General features: G+C 41.2%; 1 protein-coding gene across 4 annotated transcripts in view; it reads right to left on the reverse strand.

Annotated features, from left to right (window-relative positions):
- Phka1 (phosphorylase kinase regulatory subunit alpha 1) overlaps window positions 1-19,548 on the reverse strand; it is a 138,569-nt gene continuing 119,021 nt past the window's right edge. For 2 of the 4 annotated variants that reach the window (XM_087600652.1, XM_087600650.1), the window contains 6 exons: window positions 18,378-18,493; window positions 15,323-15,373; window positions 9,356-9,526; window positions 3,488-3,541; window positions 2,774-2,974; window positions 1-2,221 (listed from right to left, as the gene is read on the reverse strand). In XM_087600652.1, the coding sequence (XP_087456778.1) occupies window positions 2,048-2,221; window positions 2,774-2,974; window positions 3,488-3,541; window positions 9,356-9,526; window positions 15,323-15,373; window positions 18,378-18,493 (767 nt within the window). In that variant the 3' untranslated portion in view covers window positions 1-2,047. Of the gene's footprint in view, window positions 2,222-2,773; window positions 2,975-3,487; window positions 3,542-9,355; window positions 9,527-15,322; window positions 15,374-18,075; window positions 18,115-18,377; window positions 18,494-19,548 lie in introns of all 4 variants that reach the window. The other 2 variants (XM_087600651.1, NM_022626.2) reach the window with 2 other exon arrangements.

The following is a 19,548-nucleotide window of genomic DNA, read 5'->3' on the forward strand; positions in this document are numbered from 1 at the left end:
GTCAATTCTTAGTCTTTATTCTAATTTCAAGACATGTTTTTTTTAAAAGTCCCAACATGTTTTTTCTTCGTGTTAACACTCTCAAATGAACAAAATGGCAGTATTATTTTCTAAAATTAAATACCACTGTCTGAGCATTATATCCACAGGTAAATCAGTGACTCCAGAGAAATGTAGGCATCAGTGTCAATTCAAAAACAGGGTCAGGAAGGAGTGGAGCTCCCACCCACAGTGCTTGGCTGGCTTTCTCTTCATGGCCTATAAAAGACAAACAGGTGCAGAAACAGGTTGTGTGCTCTCCTCAGAAGTGACCAGAAAGCCAGGACTCAGAAAGCTCTTCACTGTGTTTCCATGGTTTGGGAGAGGGTCGAGGTGGCTGGCAGCCCTTTGCTTCTACCGCTTGTCTGCTAGCACACTGCATTTAGCCGGGGTGCTCAGAAGACTCCACCTCGCTCTGACTGTTTTGAGCTCACTGCCCCATTATACCTGTTACTGTTCTGGGAGAAAACCCTTAAAATTTTGAGGGAAAGGGGAGTTGAGAAGGAAATCCTCTGGCTAGAAACAAGGAAAATCAGGAGAAACTTCTGTTAAGCCAGGCTACCTATTCAGCGAAGCAGAAAATAGGACAGAAGGTATATTTCTACTACCCTTCGAGTGTCAGCCTGAGACCAGCACACCACTCGCTCACACATGCACAACAAGCTTTCAAATGTTTTTGAGACAGGGTCTCATACCCAGGCTGTCCTGAAACTTGCTATGTATCCCTGACTGGCTTTGAATTCATAATCTTCCTGCCTCAGACTCTCAAGTGCTTGGATTAGCTGTCGGTATGACCAGGCTTGGTTTGCAATATTATTTACATTCTTATTCAGTTCATCTATGTAGAGACAGACAGACATATCAAAAACAGTTACAAATTATTGAACCACTTACAAGCACATACAGATATGTATAACAATAGATATTTGACCACAGTTATCAAGATTAAAGGATGTAATTTAATTTAACTCGAATTAAAAATTAAAAACAAATGTAAATGAAGGAATTGAAGAATAAATGTGGAGGGAATGAAAGGTAGCTGGATGTGCTGGGGACTGATTGGTGAGATGGGAAACCAAGGGACAGGAAAGTGGTGTTCAGTTAGGCAGCCACAGACTGGATGCTGAGTTTCACTTTGCTTAAGATAGGCTTCAGTTACTCTCTGTGTTGTGTGTGGCTACACTCCAGAGGTAAGGATTTGGGTGTTCAAGGCTGTCCACAAACAACCTACCTACCTCTGACAGTCTCTTGGCTCCCTATGTGTAAAGCGCCACATATACAACTTCTCTCCTTTCCTTTCTTCTGGAATTACACTCCGGGCTCCATTTCTCTGGGTTATTCCGAGTATTAACACAGACATCCTTAAACTTCCATGTGAGCTTACATTTTTTTAATATTTCGCCACAGAGACGGTAGGCCGATACAGAGAGAACAATGAAAGGCAGTATTTCTACAACAAAACCACCATTTCACCACTCAGAGTGAAGCAACCTTTGAGTGAAGAAGGAAGTCAAGATCTGGCTTTTCCTAAGTAAAGGCACTTAGAGTAGACAGTTCCAATTGACAGCAGCATAAAATCCAACTTAGCATCGACTCTCTTGAAATGATGGCCCAGTCAATACCCACCACTCATATGCACACGTAAAAACCAACAAAGAAGAAAACCAACTTACAGGAATAAGTTATGAATACCTGCTCCCCAAAAGGAGTTTAAAAACTAAGCTGGTAACAGCTCTACAGAATAAAAACACATGCAGACTTTTATGAACCATAAGAGTAGGGATAGTGACTGCAGGCCCGGTTGAACTTTCACTCTGGAGGTGAGTCACCGGGTAAGGGTTCTTTTCTTCAAAAGTAGTGAGATTATCAGCAAAGTTGTCTCTTCTTGGGAGGGATGGGGCAGGAAAGGGGCATGGGGGAGTGATCAGGTGTTAACATGTCAGTTCCATGCACAATCAACCAGACAGGCTAGATACTGAAGTATTCTAGCAGCCAGAACCCACAGCCATCACTGCATGGCACAGAGGCTGTGTGGCAGAAACTCCTGCACGTAGGTGGCAGCTGCCTTGGAGAGGTAGGTCATGGTGCCAAATCTGCCACTGGGTGCACTGTCATACAGAAGAGTACAGATGCCAGATGCAGGATCCTTTGCCAACATGATATCATCTGCGCCGAGGGTTTTCTATTTGGTTTAAAAGGGTAGGAAAACACAGTGAACAGGAAGTTTTACTGATCCTACTAAGTCAAACTCTAGTATTCCACCCCATCACCAATTCTTTGGCTGTTTAACCAGAAGGGGACATGAAGGGTTCTGAAGGATAGATATGAATTGCTATACATAGAACTTGTCACTCGACTCCTTAAATTATTTTAATTACTATTTAGAATTTTCTATTATAAAGCATTTTGAAAATAAAATATCAATTAAAAACTGATTAAATGAGCCACATTTGCTAGTAACAGAGGATGTTACTAGCACTTGGAGATAACCCTGGTGAGACCACATTGGGATGCCCACCTTGGCTTGCATTCCTTCATATTTCATTTGGATACCTCTGTCTTCTCTCATAGTAGCTAAGAGAAGGAAACATCAGCTGTATGTTTTAGGTCTCCTGTAGCTAAAGCTGGTCTTGAGCTCACTAAATAGCTGAGCCTGGCCTTGATTTTCCAATCCTCCTGCCCCTAAACTCCTAGATGCAGTGACCACAGGTGTGATCCACATTCGGCAACCCACCTGTTCCTGAAGGAACAAGTCATTGGCAATATGAACTATTTTTTCCACAGCAATGATGCTCCCAATGCTATGGATTTCAATATCTGCCAGCATGGTGAGAACGAGGATGGCTTCAACCAGAAGCTGACGGTACTCTGGCTGAGGCACACGGTTCAGGACGGACTCCACGTGGACAGAGAATTTAATCTCGCCTGGGGTCATCTGTGACAGAAAAAGAAAAAAAAGTCACTTTCTAGGATCCCATCATCCAAGGACAGGAATCCTGTCCTTTGAGAAGAAGTAAAAAGCCCTGTAACTACAATATGGCTTCAGCCCCTTTGATGAAATGGTGTAAGTGGGTTTAATCAATCTGGTAATGCACAAGAGTCATAAAAGTGAAAATGTCCTCTAACCTAAAATCTTCCTTCTGGGACTCTGCTCTAAGAAAACAATTCGGAGACGCAAACGCTCATGCTCGCACAACGAAGTGCTTTACTGAGCGAGCCAGCTCTCTACCGCCGTCTTATCGTTGTCTAATATCCCCATTCCATCTTTACGTCCTCCATGCGTCTCACAGTCAGTTGCTTGGTAAAATGGGAGGTCTGTTACTCTAAAAACTAATTGATAGATTTGGTTTCGATAATATCGATTCAATCACTATCAATTCAACAGCTGATAATGGAGAAGTTTCAGACGGCAAGCTTGCTGTCCTGTAAAGAGAAAATAGAATCTTACCTCCCTAGTGCTTGAAGAGGGAAGAACAAAACCTTCCACAGAAAGCCCGTGACACTGTGAAATAGAAAAGCGTGTTATTGCCAGAGATCACTAACAACTGGGAGGCCAGAAGGAGAGACGTCATGTTTGTTAGTGTGCTTCAAAGGCTGACAAGATGCTTGACAGTAAAAGGTGCTTGCCAACACCCATGCAAGCCTAATAAAATGACTTTACTCCCATAATCCCAAGTAAAGGAAATGGAGAACATACTCCACAAAATTGTTCTGTAACCACCACATGGATGCTACAGCATGTGCCCCCCCCTGTCATGTATACACACACACACACACACACACACACACACACACACACACACACACTATTTTTTTAAGAAAGTTAATAGACTTAGGCTGTAAACAATGGCTTGGAGTATACATTAATATACATGACCCATTCCTACTCATTCTAGTTGAGTCCCTCATTGTCGGGCACTGCTGATTAACGTCAAAGTCTACCATTGTTCTGATAGCCTTCTGAGCTTGGCAAAAATGGGGAACTCCCTTTACCAGCAGGGTTTCTCCTTCTCTAACCTTGTCTGGGGAGTCCAAAACCCTTAGACCCACTTATTGTCACTGTAGCACTGGGATCCTGTGACCCACCCATTCTGGACTTCTCTTCACACTTTCTTATCTGCTGTGTACTGGAGTCTGGTCACACCAAAGGAAGATGTGGACTACAGGACAGCTCTGCTCCATTCTTCCCCATTTGGTGTGCCACAGTACCTGAACACCACAGGGGAAGAAGTGGAAGAACGCATAGCATGCATACCTTATCGCTATTCTTCTCCTGTCCTATTTTCCCATCTTTTAACATTGTAAATATATTATTTTCTGTTTATTACTTATTGTGAATAATATAAGTTCTACAAAGACAGAATTGTTGGCTATTTTGTCTTTTGTAATGGGAATAACCAGAAGACAGTCTGGTGCATAGTAGATACTCAAAAACCATTATCATTGTCATTATTTGAGACCTCGTCTCATGTAACCTAAGCTTATCTCAAATTCACTATGTGGCTGAGGCTGCTCTTGGAAGTTCTGTCTTCATTTCTTCAGTGCTTTCAAGCACAGGTGTGGAACACCATACCTGGATCAATACATACATGAGGAATTCTTTGCCTTTCTCTAGTATATCAAATCAACGATTAAAAAGCAGTGGGAATTAATCATTTATTTTAGATTCTATAGAAAACAAAACTATATAAAACAACCACATATAACCAACAGGTTTACTGACTCAGTTGGACAATTACATGCTATTTTCCAGATTCTAAGTAATTTCTGTACATTCAATTACCACCTTTGAAACATATAGAACTTATTGTTACTTTCCTGTCTGGACAGGTGTGGGTTTAACCTCTCTAAGACACCAAGTCTAGGTTTTGATTCTGCCAAAATCTACCATTCTTCCCTGGCAGACTTAAATAGTCCTTTGTTTTTATTCCTACAGCCTTGTGGTTAAGCATCCTTTAAAAACATTTATTTGTGTGTGGTGGTGGTCATGGCAGGCACAAGTCAACAAATGTGTAGACGTCACAGGGCAACTTGCAGGAGTCAGTTCTTGTTTTCCATCATGTGGGTCCCTGGATGGAACTCAGATGGTTCGTCACAGTGGCAAGAATCATTTTGCCTTGTGATTAGGTATCTTTATTACAAATCATTTTGACTTTGTGTAACAGTTGCTTTGAAGGAAGGAAGCCACAAGAGTTACCTCCTTGATGACAAAGAACAGATGTCCTTTTGTGGACAGAGCACCTAAGACATGTCTATTAAGTTGAGTTGTGGCAATCCCTCAGTAACTGGAGAGAGAAAATACACACTAGTATCTGTCATGCTGGAATAGTTAGCTGTAACAAAGCAGGCTCCAAGCAACCATAAAATGAAGGTCCTTGGAGCAAAGACTCTGAGGAATCAACTTTTGCTATTTCTATTGTGTCCCTGGAAGATCACTGTGCTGACAGGGTCAAAACCCTACGTCAAGGTTATGATGCCATTAGCGAACTATTTCTCATGTCCTTCTTAAGGGAAATGAAGCAAAAGCAGCACCCAGGAGACTGTAAATGAGACCTACGCAATGGATATATAGCTCAGTTGGCACAGTGCTTGCCTCACACGTGGAGACTTTGGCTCACTTCTCAGAGCAGCATAACCCGGTGTGGGAGTACAAACCTGTAATCCTGGCAGCCAGGAGGCAAAGGCAGAAGGATCAGCAAAGTCATCCTTGGTTAAAATGAGGCCAGCCTGAGATATATGAGAGCTATGTCAGGAGAAAGAAAAAAGACTGTGTTTGTATACATGAGATCATTCACTGAGGCCAGCCTGAGATACATGAGAGCTATGTCAGGAGAAAGAAAAAAGACTGTGTTTGTATACATGAGATCATTCACTGAGCATAATGGTCTTCCTGGTCCTCTTAAAAACTAGCATCACCATACTGGTGTGACATGCCCTTACATGCCTTTTGTGTAATAAGCCTTAGAAATAAGAAGAAATATTAATCACACCAAGAGTTTTTATCTAGGCCTGGTGTGGTGGTGCATGCCAGCAATCTTAGCACTCCTAGATTCTCAGGTGGGAGGATCTTGAATTGGAGGCCAGCCTGGACAATAACAAACCCTGTCTCAAAACAAATAATTCGGAGCTGGAAAGAGGGCTCAAAGGTTAAAAGCAGTTACTAGTTGTAGTGGTTTCTATATGCTCGGCCCAGGGAGTGGCACTATTAGAAGGTGTGGCCCTACTGAAGTAGGTATGCCTTTGTTGGAGTAGGTGTGTCACTGTAGCTGTGGGCTATAAAACTCTCATCCTAGCTGCCTGGAAGTCTGTATTCTGCTAGCAGCTTCCAGATGAAGATGTAGAACTCTCAGCTCGGCTTTCACCATGCCTAACTAGATGCTGTCATCTTCCTGCCTTGATGATAATGGACTAAATCTCTAAACCTATAAGTGAGCACCAACTTAATGTTGTCCTTATTATAAGAGTTGCCTTGCTTATGGTATATGTTCACAGCGGTAGAACTCTAAGAGAGAAGTTGGTATCAGGAGTAGGGTATTGTTGTGATAGGCCTGACCATGCTTTTTATGGGAAGAATGTGGATTTTGGGCTTTGGATTTGGAAAACAGTGGAATGCTTTAAATGGGGCTTTATGGGCTATCCTAGTAGAAATATGGAAGACTGTGTTTCTGAGTGATTTGAACTGGGTGGACCTGACCCAAGAGGTTTCAGTGGGGAATTTCAGTATGTGGCATAGAGACTCTTTTTGTGGTATTTTGGTGGAGAATGTGGCTACTTTTTGCCCTTGTCTGAAGAATCTGCCTGAAGCTAAGGCGAAGAGACTCAGATTAATTGAATTGACAAAGGAAGTCTCAGAAATGCCCATCATAGACTTCATCCTCTGGTTAAGTCTCATGAAGAACATTTTAAACAAGTATAGCAAGCTGAGAAAGGAAAAATATAAAATATGTGGTTCAACTATTAAAGATATACCAGGAAGTGAAATAGAACTGAACCCTATGTTCTAGGAGATAACACATTAAGGAATTCTGGGGGCAAGATCCTACCCAGCAAAGTTTAGATCCAAGTATGGAGGTATATACCTTTAATCCCAGGAGATAAAGCCAAGCAGATCTCTGAGGTCAAAGCCATTCTGAAGCAAAGCAGGTTCTAGGTGAAGAAAAGCTTAAATCCAGGCATGGTGGACCACACTTTTAATCCTAGCAATTACATGAGATGAAGCCATGCAGATCTCTGAGTTCCAGGTCAATCTACAAAGCAAGTTCCAGGAAATTGAAGGATAGGCTGAGAGGGGGTCAGAAAATACAAAGCTGGTAAGAGAATAAGGGGGCCATGTTCTAGCCCCAGAAAGCAGCAGAACACAGGAGCTTCAGCCATGTGGCTCTGGCTTTAGAGCGAAAAATAAAAGGGACTACTAGGACAATTGATGCTGGTTAGCTGGAGCTAAGAAATTAGTGGTGATTAAGAAGAGACCAGAGTCACTGAGGTGAAATCTCCTGGGAAGTGTTTTCTGAGAGCACAAAGAAGCTGTGTTCCAGAGATAGCCAAGGTTATACCTAGTGTCGCAGCTGTTCTTGGTAATGTGTAAGAGTCACCCAGGTGGTACTGGTTTTGAAGGCATGGAGGGCTCATGAAGAGCAGCTGGGGCTTGGCACTGTGCAAGGCCATGGAAAGCCATTGGTGAAGGTGCACCCTCAGTAGTAGTTGATGGCCCAGGACTGAAGGGGTCATGCAAAGGAGTTGAGGCTTGGCACTATGAAGAGAGCCTATGAGGCTACTGGTGATGCCTAGTTGCAGAGGAAGACCCCAGTGTATTGGAGATGCCAGTACCACGGGATGACTGCCAAGAACAGCAGCTTCAGTAGAGTGGATCGACCTGAGCTTAGAGTACTACAGAGGGCAGAGCTAGAGAAGTAATGTCATTCCTTTGGAGGAGCCCAGAAGATCATGTGTGGATACCAGACATTGGAACAAGAAGCTATATAACATTGAAGTTGCCTTGGAGACCTCAAGATGTTTGAGATGCCAGAGCTATGGGCTATCTGCTGAGGAAAGCTGCTAACAGGGAGTGGAACCAGCCCAGGTGGTAGACATTTGTTGTAGTTTACAAAGATGAAAAGGAGTTGGGGAGCTGAAGACTGCTTTGACATCAGATATGGAGATGCAGACTTTGGAGTTTCTCTAGCTGATTTCCTGTCTTGCTTTGGGGATTACAGTTAAGTAGATGAATCTCAGAAGACACTTTGAACTTTTGGACTTTTAACATTGTTGAGACTGCTGTAGACTATGGGGACTTTTGAATTTGGACTAACTGCATTTTTTATTATGCTATGTTTAGGTATGGGCCCCATAGACTAATATGTTTGAACAAGCCTATGGGGGCCAGGGAGTGGAATGTGATGGTTTCTATATGCTCAGCCAGGGAGTGGCATTATTAGAAGGTGAGGCCCTGTTGGAGTAGGTGTGGCCTTGTTGGAGTAAGTGAGTCACTGTGGCTGTGGGTTATAAAACCCTGATCCTAGCTGCTTGGAAGTCAATGTTCTGCTAGAAGCCTTCAGATGAAGAGTCACCTAAGTCATGGTGTCTGTTCACAGCAGTAAAACTAAATAAGACATTAGTCTTGCAGAAAACCCCACCCACATGACCCCACTCACAACTAACTGCCTGCAACTCCAATTCCAGGAGATCTGATGCCATCCTCTGACTTCTGCTGGAACTTCATGAACATATGTATATTCAGGCCCACATACATATAATATAAACACACACACACACACACACACACACACACACACACCCCCAAAACAAAATCAAGACAAAAAACGAAGCCAATTATCAACAAGAGCATCACTGCAGCTTTTCATTTGTTAAGTGGTATTCATCTAAGAAAGAATGTAAGTTAGAGCTGCCTGTGCAAGCTCCCCACATATGTCATTGTTTTATTGTAGTTACGTATAAATATGAACAGCTCGGAGTTACAAATAACATCTCCACTCTCATAGTACCAACAAAGAAAGTGAGCTACTTATTAGCATATTATTGACTGTCAGCAAATGTGTTGCAATATTCCACAATGTTCGACTATAGCCCTAAGCAGAGAGGTTATGATTATTAAAATCTTATTTAGAAACAATACATCGTAACAATAAGGAAAATAGACTAAATTATTCATGTCACAATAAATCAATTGCTTTGTGTTTTTCTCTATACTTTATCTGTGAATTTCCTCCCTATATAATTACAACCATGTTATGTCCCATTAGCTAGACCAACTCAGAATTTAAGAGGGAAATAAAGAATAACTCTGTGTTATACTCACTTTCTGCAAAATTTTCCACACTTTTTGATAAAATCCAATTGGTACTCTATTTAGTGCTCCATCTAGTCTTCTCCTGCGTTGCCATTGGCCTTGACGACTATCTTTAGATGTCTGTGGCTCACATACAGTAGGAAAGGACCCACTGCTCGCAGAAATACAGGCTGCAGGGGACTTGGGAGAAGAACAAGTGTAAATCAAAAGTGACCTCTTATCACAGATAAACGTATCATAACACTTATATTTTAATTTCAAAACCTAAAGATGATAAACAATGTACAACACAGTGAATTGTAAATTCTCTATAGAAGGAGAAAGCACACAGTAAATGAAAGAGCCAATGTAAGGACATGACAATAAAACTAGTCAACCTCTGTATAGCTTGCAGTGTTGTACCACTGTATAGTCACTGATGTGCCAGGGTCGGGGTATAACCAAGGGGACCTCCATCCTCTCAGCGTGGGGGTTGGGGGAGGGAGTGTGTGAGTGGGAAGCAGGAGGGGGATAACGATTGTGATGTAAAGTGAAAAAATAAGTGAATTAATGAAAAATAACGTATTTTATTTTTTGAGATTATAGTCTAATTACTTCATTTCCCCCTTTCTTCTCTCCAAACCCTTCCAAGTATTCTTCCTTGCTCTTTTTCAAATTCATGGCCTCTTTTCCGTCAATAGTTGTCACATCCATATACACAAGAACAACCTGCTTAGTCTGTACAATGATGCTTGTGTGAATGTTTTCAAGGTCGACCATTTGGTATTGGATAACTAACTGGTGTGTTGTTCCCTGGGGAAATTATTGCATAAATCACTCTGGTGATTCAGAGTAACAACCATAAAAATACCAACAACGCAGGACATTCCAAACTGTCTGCTTATCTAGCTTTATCTCTTTAACTTCTAGCTGCTCTCTGGTGGTGTTTGTTACTTTCACGACTTTTAACACAAGCCTCTGTATGTTACTTTTTCTGTTGCTGAGAGAAAACACCATGACTACACCAACTTCTAAAAGAAACCACTTAATTGGGCTTCTAAATACACTCAGGACTGTCACCTATTTTTTAAAAGATGAGATCTGTTTAAGTATTAGAAGCCAACAGTCTGAAAACAAAACAAAGAAAACAATCGATTCCCCTTTAAAACAGTATTGAAAAAAAATTGGTCCAGGCTTGGTGGTGCACACGTTTAATCACAATACTTGGGAGGCAGAGACAGGTGGATCTCTGTGAGTTTGAGGCCAACCTGTTCTACATAGTGACTCTTAGGATAGGCAGGGTTACACACAGAGACCCTGTCTTTTTTTTTTTTAAAAGAAACAAAAAGCCAAACTGTATGAATAAATATAACAAAGGTATAAAACATGTCTGCGGACTGTAAAATATACTGAAATAAACTACTTAAATGAATGGAAGGACAACCACGAATCAGAGGACGTGAGTAAGATGGTAATTTTGATCTACAGATTGAACACAGCCTATATCAAAGTCCCAGTTAAATTCTTGAGGGACATTAACAAGTTGTTCCTAAAATTCATGTGAAAGTTTAAGGGACCTATGTTATCTAATACAACCTTTAAAAGGAAGAAAAAAGTACGAAGGCTCATATAGTTCAATTTCATAATGCACTGTGCAAAGCTATAGTAATTTCAACTATGTCGTACTGGCATAGGATCGACCCATGCAGATCAATAGCACAAAATTCAGAAATAAATCACATTTTGTTTAATCTTCAATAAAAGTTCCAAGAGAATTAAATGGGAGAAAATAAAGTCTTTTGAACAAATGGTGCTGAACAACTGAATACCCCCATGGCAGAGAATAAAGTAGTCCCTGTTTGACACCATGCACAAAAGTGGGTATCCCAATGGATTGTTTGCAAAAAGAAAGAAAACCAAAAGACAAAGGGCCCCAAACCAAATAAAAACCACAAAAAGGGAAATCAAAACAAACAGGCAAAAAGACCAATAATATCAAAACAAAACAAAAAGCCCATATCCAAACTAAAGAAAACAGCCCCCCCCATAAAAAATCAAACAAAAGTCTCCCCAAATGCCCATGCCTGCTTATCCTAAAGCATAGTGTCAGGAATGCAAAGTGCTTCAGCTCTGCAGAAGTCTAATAGTTCCTCATCCGATCCTAACTGCAGGTTCAAGCTGACTGGATGCTTCATGATCCCGTGGCTATGTTTTCTCTCACATGGTGGACTGTGCCCTCAGACTGTGTGCCAAAATAAACATTTTAATTTTTTAAAAATTTTCATAAGTTGCTTTTGTTAGGTATTTTTTTCACAGCAATGGGAAAAGTAACTAATACACGTCCTGTAAAAATAGATCTGAGAGAAATGAAAATACATAATTGTTTTGGCTTGTTTGATGCCAACCTGATGGAAGGTAGAGTCATTTAGGAAGAGGAACTCTCAAGGACAAAAATGTCTCCTGTAGCAAGGTCTGTCGTGCATTTTCTTTCTTTCTTTTTTTTTTTATTAACTTGAGTATTTCTTATATACATTTCGAGTGTTATTCCCTTTCCCGGTTTCCGGGCAAACATCCCCCTCCCCCCTCCCCTTCCTTATGGGTGTTCCCCTCCCAACCCTCCCCCCATTGCCGCCCTCCCCCCATAGTCTAGTTCACTGGGGGTTCAGTCTTAGCAGGACCCAGGGCTTCCCCTTCCACTGGTGCTCTTACTAGGATATTCATTGCTACCTATGGGGTCAGAGTCCAGGGTCAGTCCATGTATAGTCTTTAGGTAGTGGCTTAGTCCCTGGAAGCTCTGGTTGCTTGACATTGTTGTACATATGGGGTCTCGAGCCCCTTCAAGCTCTTCCAGTTCTTTCTCTGATTCCTTCAACAGGGGACCTATTCTCAGTTCAGTGGTTTGCTGCTGGCATTCGCCTCTGTATTTGCTGTATTCTGGCTGTGTCTCTCAGGAGCGATCTACATCCGGCTCCTGTCAGTCTGCACTTCTTTGCTTCATCCATCTTGTCTAATTGGGTGGCTGTATATGTATGGGCCACATGTGGGGCAGGCTCTGAATGGGTGTTCCTTCAGTCTCTGTTTTAATCTTTGCCTCTCCCTTCCCTGCCAAGGGTATTCTTTTTCCTCATTTAAAGAAGGAGTGAAGCATTCACATTTTGATCATCCGTCTTGAGTTTTGTTTGTTCTAGGCATCTAGGGTAATTCAAGCATTTGGGCTAATAGCCACTTATCAATGAGTGCATACCATGTATGTCTTTCTGTGATTGGGTTAGCTCACTCGGGATGATATTTTCCAGTTCCAACCATTTGCCTACGAATTTCATAAACTCGTTGTTTTTGATAGCTGAGTAATATTCCATTGTGTAGATGTACCACATTTTCTGTATCCATTCCTCTGTTGAAGGGCATCTGGGTTCTTTCCAGTTTCTGGCTATTATAAATAAGGCTGCGATGAACATAGTGGAGCACGTGTCTCTTTTATATGTTGAGGCATCTTTTGGGTATATGCCCAAGAGAGGTATAGCTGGATCCTCAGGCAGTTCAATGTCCAATTTTCTGAGGAACCTCCAGACTGATTTCCAGAATGGTTTTACCAGTCTGCAATCCCACCAACAATGGAGGAGTGTTCCTCTTTCTTCACATCCTCGCCAGCATGTGCTGTCATCTGAGTTTTTGATCTTAGCCATTCTCACTGGTGTGAGGTGAAATCTCAGGGTTGTTTTGATTTGCATTTCCCTTATGACTAAAGATGTTGAACATTTCTTTAGGTGTTTCTCAGCCATTCGGCATTCCTCAGCTGTGAATTCTTTGTTTAGCTCTGAACCCCATTTTTAAATAGGGTTATTTGTTTCCCTGCGGTCTAACTTCTTGAGTTCTTTGTATATTTTGGATATAAGGCCTCTATCTGTTGTAGGATTGGTAAAGATCTTTTCCCAATCTGTTGGTTGCCGTTTTGTCCTAACCACAGTGTCCTTTGCCTTACAGAAGCATGGCAGTTTTATGAGATCCCATTTGTCGATTCTTGATCTTAGAGCGTAAGCCATTGGTGTTTTGTTCAGGAAATTTTTTCCAGTGCCCATGTGTTCCAGATGCTTCCCTAGTTTTTCTTCTATTAGTTTGAGTGTGTCTGGTTTGATGTGGAGGTCCTTGATCCACTTGGACTTAAGCTTTGTACAGGGTGATAAGCATGGATCGATCTGCATTCTTCTACATGTTGCCCTCCAGTTGATCCAGCACCATTTGCTGAAAATGCTATCTTTTTTCCATTGGATGGTTTTGGCTCCTTTGTCAAAAATCAAGTGACCATAGGTGTGTGGGTTCATTTCTGGGTCTTCAATTCTATTCCATTGGTCTATCTGTCTGTCTCTGTACCAATACCATGCAGTTTTTATCACTATTGCTCTGTAATACTGCATTTTCTTAATTAGTGACCAATCTAGGAAGGCATAGGCCTTTGTGTGTGGTGCCTGGGTAGGTGGTCCTGGACTATACAAGAAACCAGGCTGAGCAAAGTCAGGAAGCAGAACTTCTTCCCTGGTCTCTAACTACATCAGCTTCTGCCTCCAGATTCCTGCCCTGTTTGAATTCTTGCCCTGACTTCCCTCGAGGATGGACTGTAATCAGACTGTGACATAAAATAAAACAATCCTCCTCAAGTTGCTCTCAGTGCTTTGATTACAATAAACCCTGCAAATACCTGTACTTAAAGGTTTATAGCGACATTGTGCATAAACTCACTTAGATGTCTGTCAACTGATGAGCAGATGGAGAACGTGTTACAGCACTACTATGGGCATCACCGTGCAATAAAAAGGAATGAGACAGAAATGTGTATGACGACATAAAAACTCGGAAAATTAAGCTACATGAAGGGGGAAATTCATTGGTTAAAATGATTATTTGACAGATCAGATGCAGAAATAAATACAAAATAAAGGATGATGGAAATATTTTGTAAGAAAATAATTTCTGTCATTTTAATTTCCTAAATCACTGATATCTCATCATTAACATGGAAATCACCAAACTGGACAACTCCTCTTAATGTGATACTTAAGGTTAGCCAAAATATTATTTCTAATAGCTCTCTTCTTTAATTTGTGAGAAATGAAAGAATAACTTGTTATGATTTAAAGTAAAATATATAATTAAAGAATATCGTTCACATAAGAAAATGTCATAACCTAACTCATTATTTCACAGCTTACTATATTCTAATAAAGTAGAAAAACAAAAATGAAAGAAATTTAATTAGAAAAGAATCGTTCTAAATTGTGAGCTTCATTACGTCATTTCTGTTTTGTTCAGTGTCGTTTCTTCCCGGCCTGACATAAAGTTGGCATTTAGTTCATTTCCTAACTGACTTCCTTCTCAGGGGACCGGCTATAACCGAGTACCTTTAAAATTTAACAGTGCCTCAGAGTTCCCTGAAGAGCCTTTTAGAACGGGCTGCTGGGGCCTAGCCCAGTCTTTCTGATGCAGCATCACTAGGACACAGACCAGAATTCAGATTTTCAAGTCAATTCCAAACTGATGTTCATGCTACCTAGTCCACTGTTGGATGCATGGCGATGGCACAGCTCAAAGAATAAATATCCATAAGAAGTACTTATTAAATTTTTTTCTTCTGGAAATCAGAAAGTGGTGGAACTCCCTTTCCTAACTTATTAGGAAAGAAACAGACCTCTCCCCTTTATAGGCACTTCTTGTATAGTCATGATAGTTCTGGGTCAATGTATTCACTTAGGTGTTTAGCCTTCAGATTTATTTTATGAATGGATACCCCAGGAGTACCTGAAAGCCACAGATGGTTGTGATTGTGGGGGCTGGGAATGGAATGCAGGTCCTCTGCAAGAGCAACAAGTGCTCTTAACCACTGAGCCATCTCTCTAGCCCCCAGTTTGGTTTTTTTATATAGTCAAATACTATGTTATGATCTACATAACGGTATATCAAAACACTTGTGAATGAAGCATGAGATAACATAAAATGAGTTACCAGAAAGGTCGGTGACATCAAATCTATACTTGAGGGATGACCACCACTAGTCTATAAAAGAAATTGAGAAAATAAAACTTTTAAAGAGGCGAGATAAGGCAATCATTATTTGTGTTGTAAAAAGCTATTAGTGGTATTATTATGCTATGGAGCAGTTAAGTAATTAGCCGGCATGTTACCATTAAAAGCCTGTGAAATAAGTTTACTCTAAATGCCATGCTAAAGGGTGAAATAAATTAAAAACTACCCCGAAATATCTTTGCCTAGAAATTAGAGTACTGGTAAGTGGCAGAGAACAATACAAAATATCAGGCAGGCATGCAAGGATGGCAAGCAATGTGATAAAATAAAAAGTAATGACGATGTAGTCTCCCTCTCCTCCAAATTATTGTCCTAACCGTCTGGGCTCCTTTGAAGACCTATAGGTACTGAATATGTAGGAGAAAAACCTCAAGTAGCTGGAAAGGCCAATTTTAATCTAGCTGGCAACAAGGACTTCACACTCCAATAATATAAAAATGTGTAAATAATACTGGATGTCTATAAAAACTATAATGTGAGCTAGGTGTGATGATACACACATTTAATCCCAGAAGTCTACAGGCAGAGGCAGGCAGGTTTCTGTGAGCTTAAGGTCTGCCTAGGCTACATATTGAGTTCCAGGATGGCCAGGCTACATAGAGAGACCTTGTTGCAATAAAACAAAACAAACCCCCAAACTATAATGCACTTAGCCTGTCGCCCTCAACCAAAACAAGGACTGTTAACCAATCACATCAATGAATAATTACTCAGCACTGAAGTTGTCCTTTCCACTTCCAAATAGGAAATGCTCAGATAAAAAAAATTACCTGGCAAGAACTGTAGCATGCGGGGTTTTCAGTTTTAAACTGTATTTGGTATTTTATTTAATTTGTATTTTATGTGTATGGGTGTGTTTTGCCTACATGTATATCTATGGACCACATGTGTGTAGTGGCTGTGGTGGCCAGACAAAGGTGCCAGATTCCCTGGGTCTGGAATAACAGAGGCTGTGAGCCACCATGTGGGTGCTGGAAACCAAACCCAGCTTCTCTGGATGAGCAGCCAGCGCTCTTAGGCATGAGCCATCTCTCCAGTCCATGCTCTAATTCCAGTCTTCCCCTGGAATAAATACAAATGCCAAGGGATCTTTAAGGAAGGTACTTAAATTTCCTTTAAAATTAGGCTTCAAGCACTGGTTTATTCTTCTAAATCGTTTCAGAGCCCCCTTTAAAGAAGCAAAATCTTCATTTTGCCTCTGCTTTCCATGATGCTTTAATGCCTTAAGCTATTATGATTCTACATTGAAAGCATGAGGGATTTTAAGCCTTTCTTATGAGGTACTATTAATAACTATACAAATGATCTCTACAAGTCCAGTCTTTAGGTCATAGACTCTAGGTGAGAGCTTACTACTATCATTCCTCTAAACGGAATTAGCACACACTAGTAGCACGAAGTGGACTCAATGGCTTTGACAGAATGAGTCCATGAAGTTGCGTAAGGAAAGTGGAAGGGGGTATGGAAAGGTGGAGGGGGTGATGGAGGATTAGATTTGATCAACGTGTGTGGAATTCTCAAACAATAAAAAGGAAGTGCTACTAGAAGGGCTTGCATTAGCGCCTTCTCAATGCAGAGATCCTAAAATCGAATGTTTTCCCACCGTTTTAAAAGATACTAAACATTTCATTGTATAATGCAACAAGCCATTCATTGTTAGCTGCAGAGAAGGGGGGCTCTAATATATTGTTTAGCAACGATGATTCCCAGTCTGTTTAGATGCAGTTCTTCTTCACGTACACAGTGCCACCCATATACCTCTCAGAGCAGTGATAAAATCTAATTTTGGAAGAAAATCTAATAAAACATTATTGTTGTTTATTTTTATGGTGCTTGTGCATGTTAAAATCCCCCAAAAGATTTAAAACTAAAATCTTCACCTAATCTGCTATTCTCTCTTGTACCTGTTTTTTTAATTTTTGAAGGACTAATATAATTTGAAAATTTTTATGTATGCGTTCTTTTTGCCTGCACATATGTATGTACACCATGTGGTAGCTGGTGCCTGTGAAGCCGGAAGAGGACATCTGATCCCCTAGAACTACTGTTAAGGACACTTGTGAGCTGTCATGTGTGTGCTGAGACCTCAACCTGGTTCCTTCATAAAGGCAGCGAGTGCTCTTAACTACTAAGACATCTCTCTGGCCCCATGGTTTTTTGTTTGTTTTGTTTTTTTAGATTTATTTATTTTTATTGTATGTGTATGAGTATGTTGTCTGCATGTACATCTGTGTACCATGTGCATGCAGTACCCATAGGTTAGAAGGGATCCTCAGATGTCCTGGAACTGGAGTCAGACTGTTGTGAGCCACCATGTGTGTGCTGGGAACCCAAACCAGGTTCTCTGCGAGAGCAGTCACTGCTCTTAAGTGCCGAGCCATCTCTCCAGCTAGTTATTCTTAAAAGCGGTACGTCTGTCTACTTTTATAAAGAAAGTCCATTCTGCATTGCACATTAGTTATACTAAGGAAACTGAAGACATCGGTTTCTTGCTACCTGTTGCCAGATACTTTCCTCCTAAAATTAAGTCATTTGATCAACAAAAGGGAATGCTGTCTACAAACAGCTGCTCTGAGGGACATTCCATGGAGTGGCATGGCTTGTGGAAAGCTTGTGAGCTGAAGCATGCTATGGCTGCTTAAAATCTGTTAAAACACTCTTCCTTGTTTCACCTGACTCTCGGGTGAGACAGACAGCCTACGGAATTCCACCTGAAAAACAAATGGCTCCGGTTACACTCGGGACAGGACACTACGGCCATGAAAACAACACAGTCTCATCTAAAATGACGTTTTGGTTTGGATTTTGTTTTTGGACAGTGTGTCCAGTATTCCTGACAGGCTTCCATCTTGCTTTGTAGCTGATCCTCGAACTTCTGTCCCCTGTGTGTAAGTTTACAGGCATGCACCATCATGTCCAGCTAAGAATGCTGTTAATTGTGACTATGTCAGTAATTTTCCAGGTTATGTCTTACCTGCTTGATCTCACTTTTTAACTGCATGATTCCAGTTCGTTCTGTTTTTGTTGCTCCGACAGCACCGATCTCATGGATGGAAATAGCAGGACTCACATTTGAATCAGTGGGACGAACTGCATAGAATAAGATATCAAAGAATAATCCATCTCATTTTCTCTACCATTAAAAAAAATACTTACCTGTGCATTCTTCTTTTGTTTTTAACTTAATTAAAAAAAAAACCTACCTAGTATAACCTTGCAGTTTTAAGTGTGGTTCTCGGACCAGTAGCATCAGTACTACAGAAGATACGGACAGCAGAATTTCAGGTTCCATATCAGGCTAATTCAGAATCTGCATTTTACAACTACCTCCAGCTTGAGGCGTACTATTTTCTAACTTCAAAATATATGATGACGACGACGTTTTGTGACACAGGGTTTCACTGTATAGCCCTGGCTGTCCTGGGCGCTCCCTCTGAAGACCAGGCTAGTCTCAAACTCAGAGATCTGCCTATTTCTGCCTCCTGAGTGCTGGGATTAAAGGCCTGCACTCTCATCACCTGGCTATTTTTATTATTTTTATCTGTGCATTGTGTGTATGTATGTGCATGTACACTGTGCAGACACAAATGCATGTCAAATGTGAGCAGAAGAGGGAGCTGGATTCTATGCAGCTGGAGTCACAGGCAGTTGTGAGCTGATCTACATAGCTGATGGGAACTGAACTTGAATGAACAGGAAGTTCATTTAACTGCCGTGCTGTCTCTCCAGCTCCTGTTATCTAACTTTTGTGGGGAGTGGAGGGGTCCTAAGGAAATGAAGTCCTGAGTGTGTGCTGTTGACACTGGCATGACCATGCTAAGGACTCAATGCCTCAGCCCCATGGGGGATAGTGGCAAAGCGTTCCCCAGGTGAGGTTCAGGGGGAAGGCCTTCCTTGGGGATGAGTGTGACTCTTGTTAGTATGTGCAGAAATGTCTACCTTAGTTTTTTCTCCCCTGATGTTGACAGCCTTAAGGTTGCTGCTATGGAGATTGGTGAGCCCAGCCTCCTTGTTCAGACATATACAATAGGCCCTCCATGATTTCAGCTTCTCTGTGTGTCTGTACAGGGTTGTCTTTTCTTCATTCCCTCACTACCCCAGTCACATCTCTCCCTGGAGGTCATGCAAGGACACAAGAGACTTAA

Source organism: Rattus norvegicus, chromosome X (genome assembly GCF_021556685.1).
Source record: "Rattus norvegicus strain SHRSP/BbbUtx chromosome X, alternate assembly SHRSP_T2T, whole genome shotgun sequence".
Classification (NCBI taxonomy): domain Eukaryota; kingdom Metazoa; phylum Chordata; class Mammalia; order Rodentia; family Muridae; genus Rattus; species Rattus norvegicus.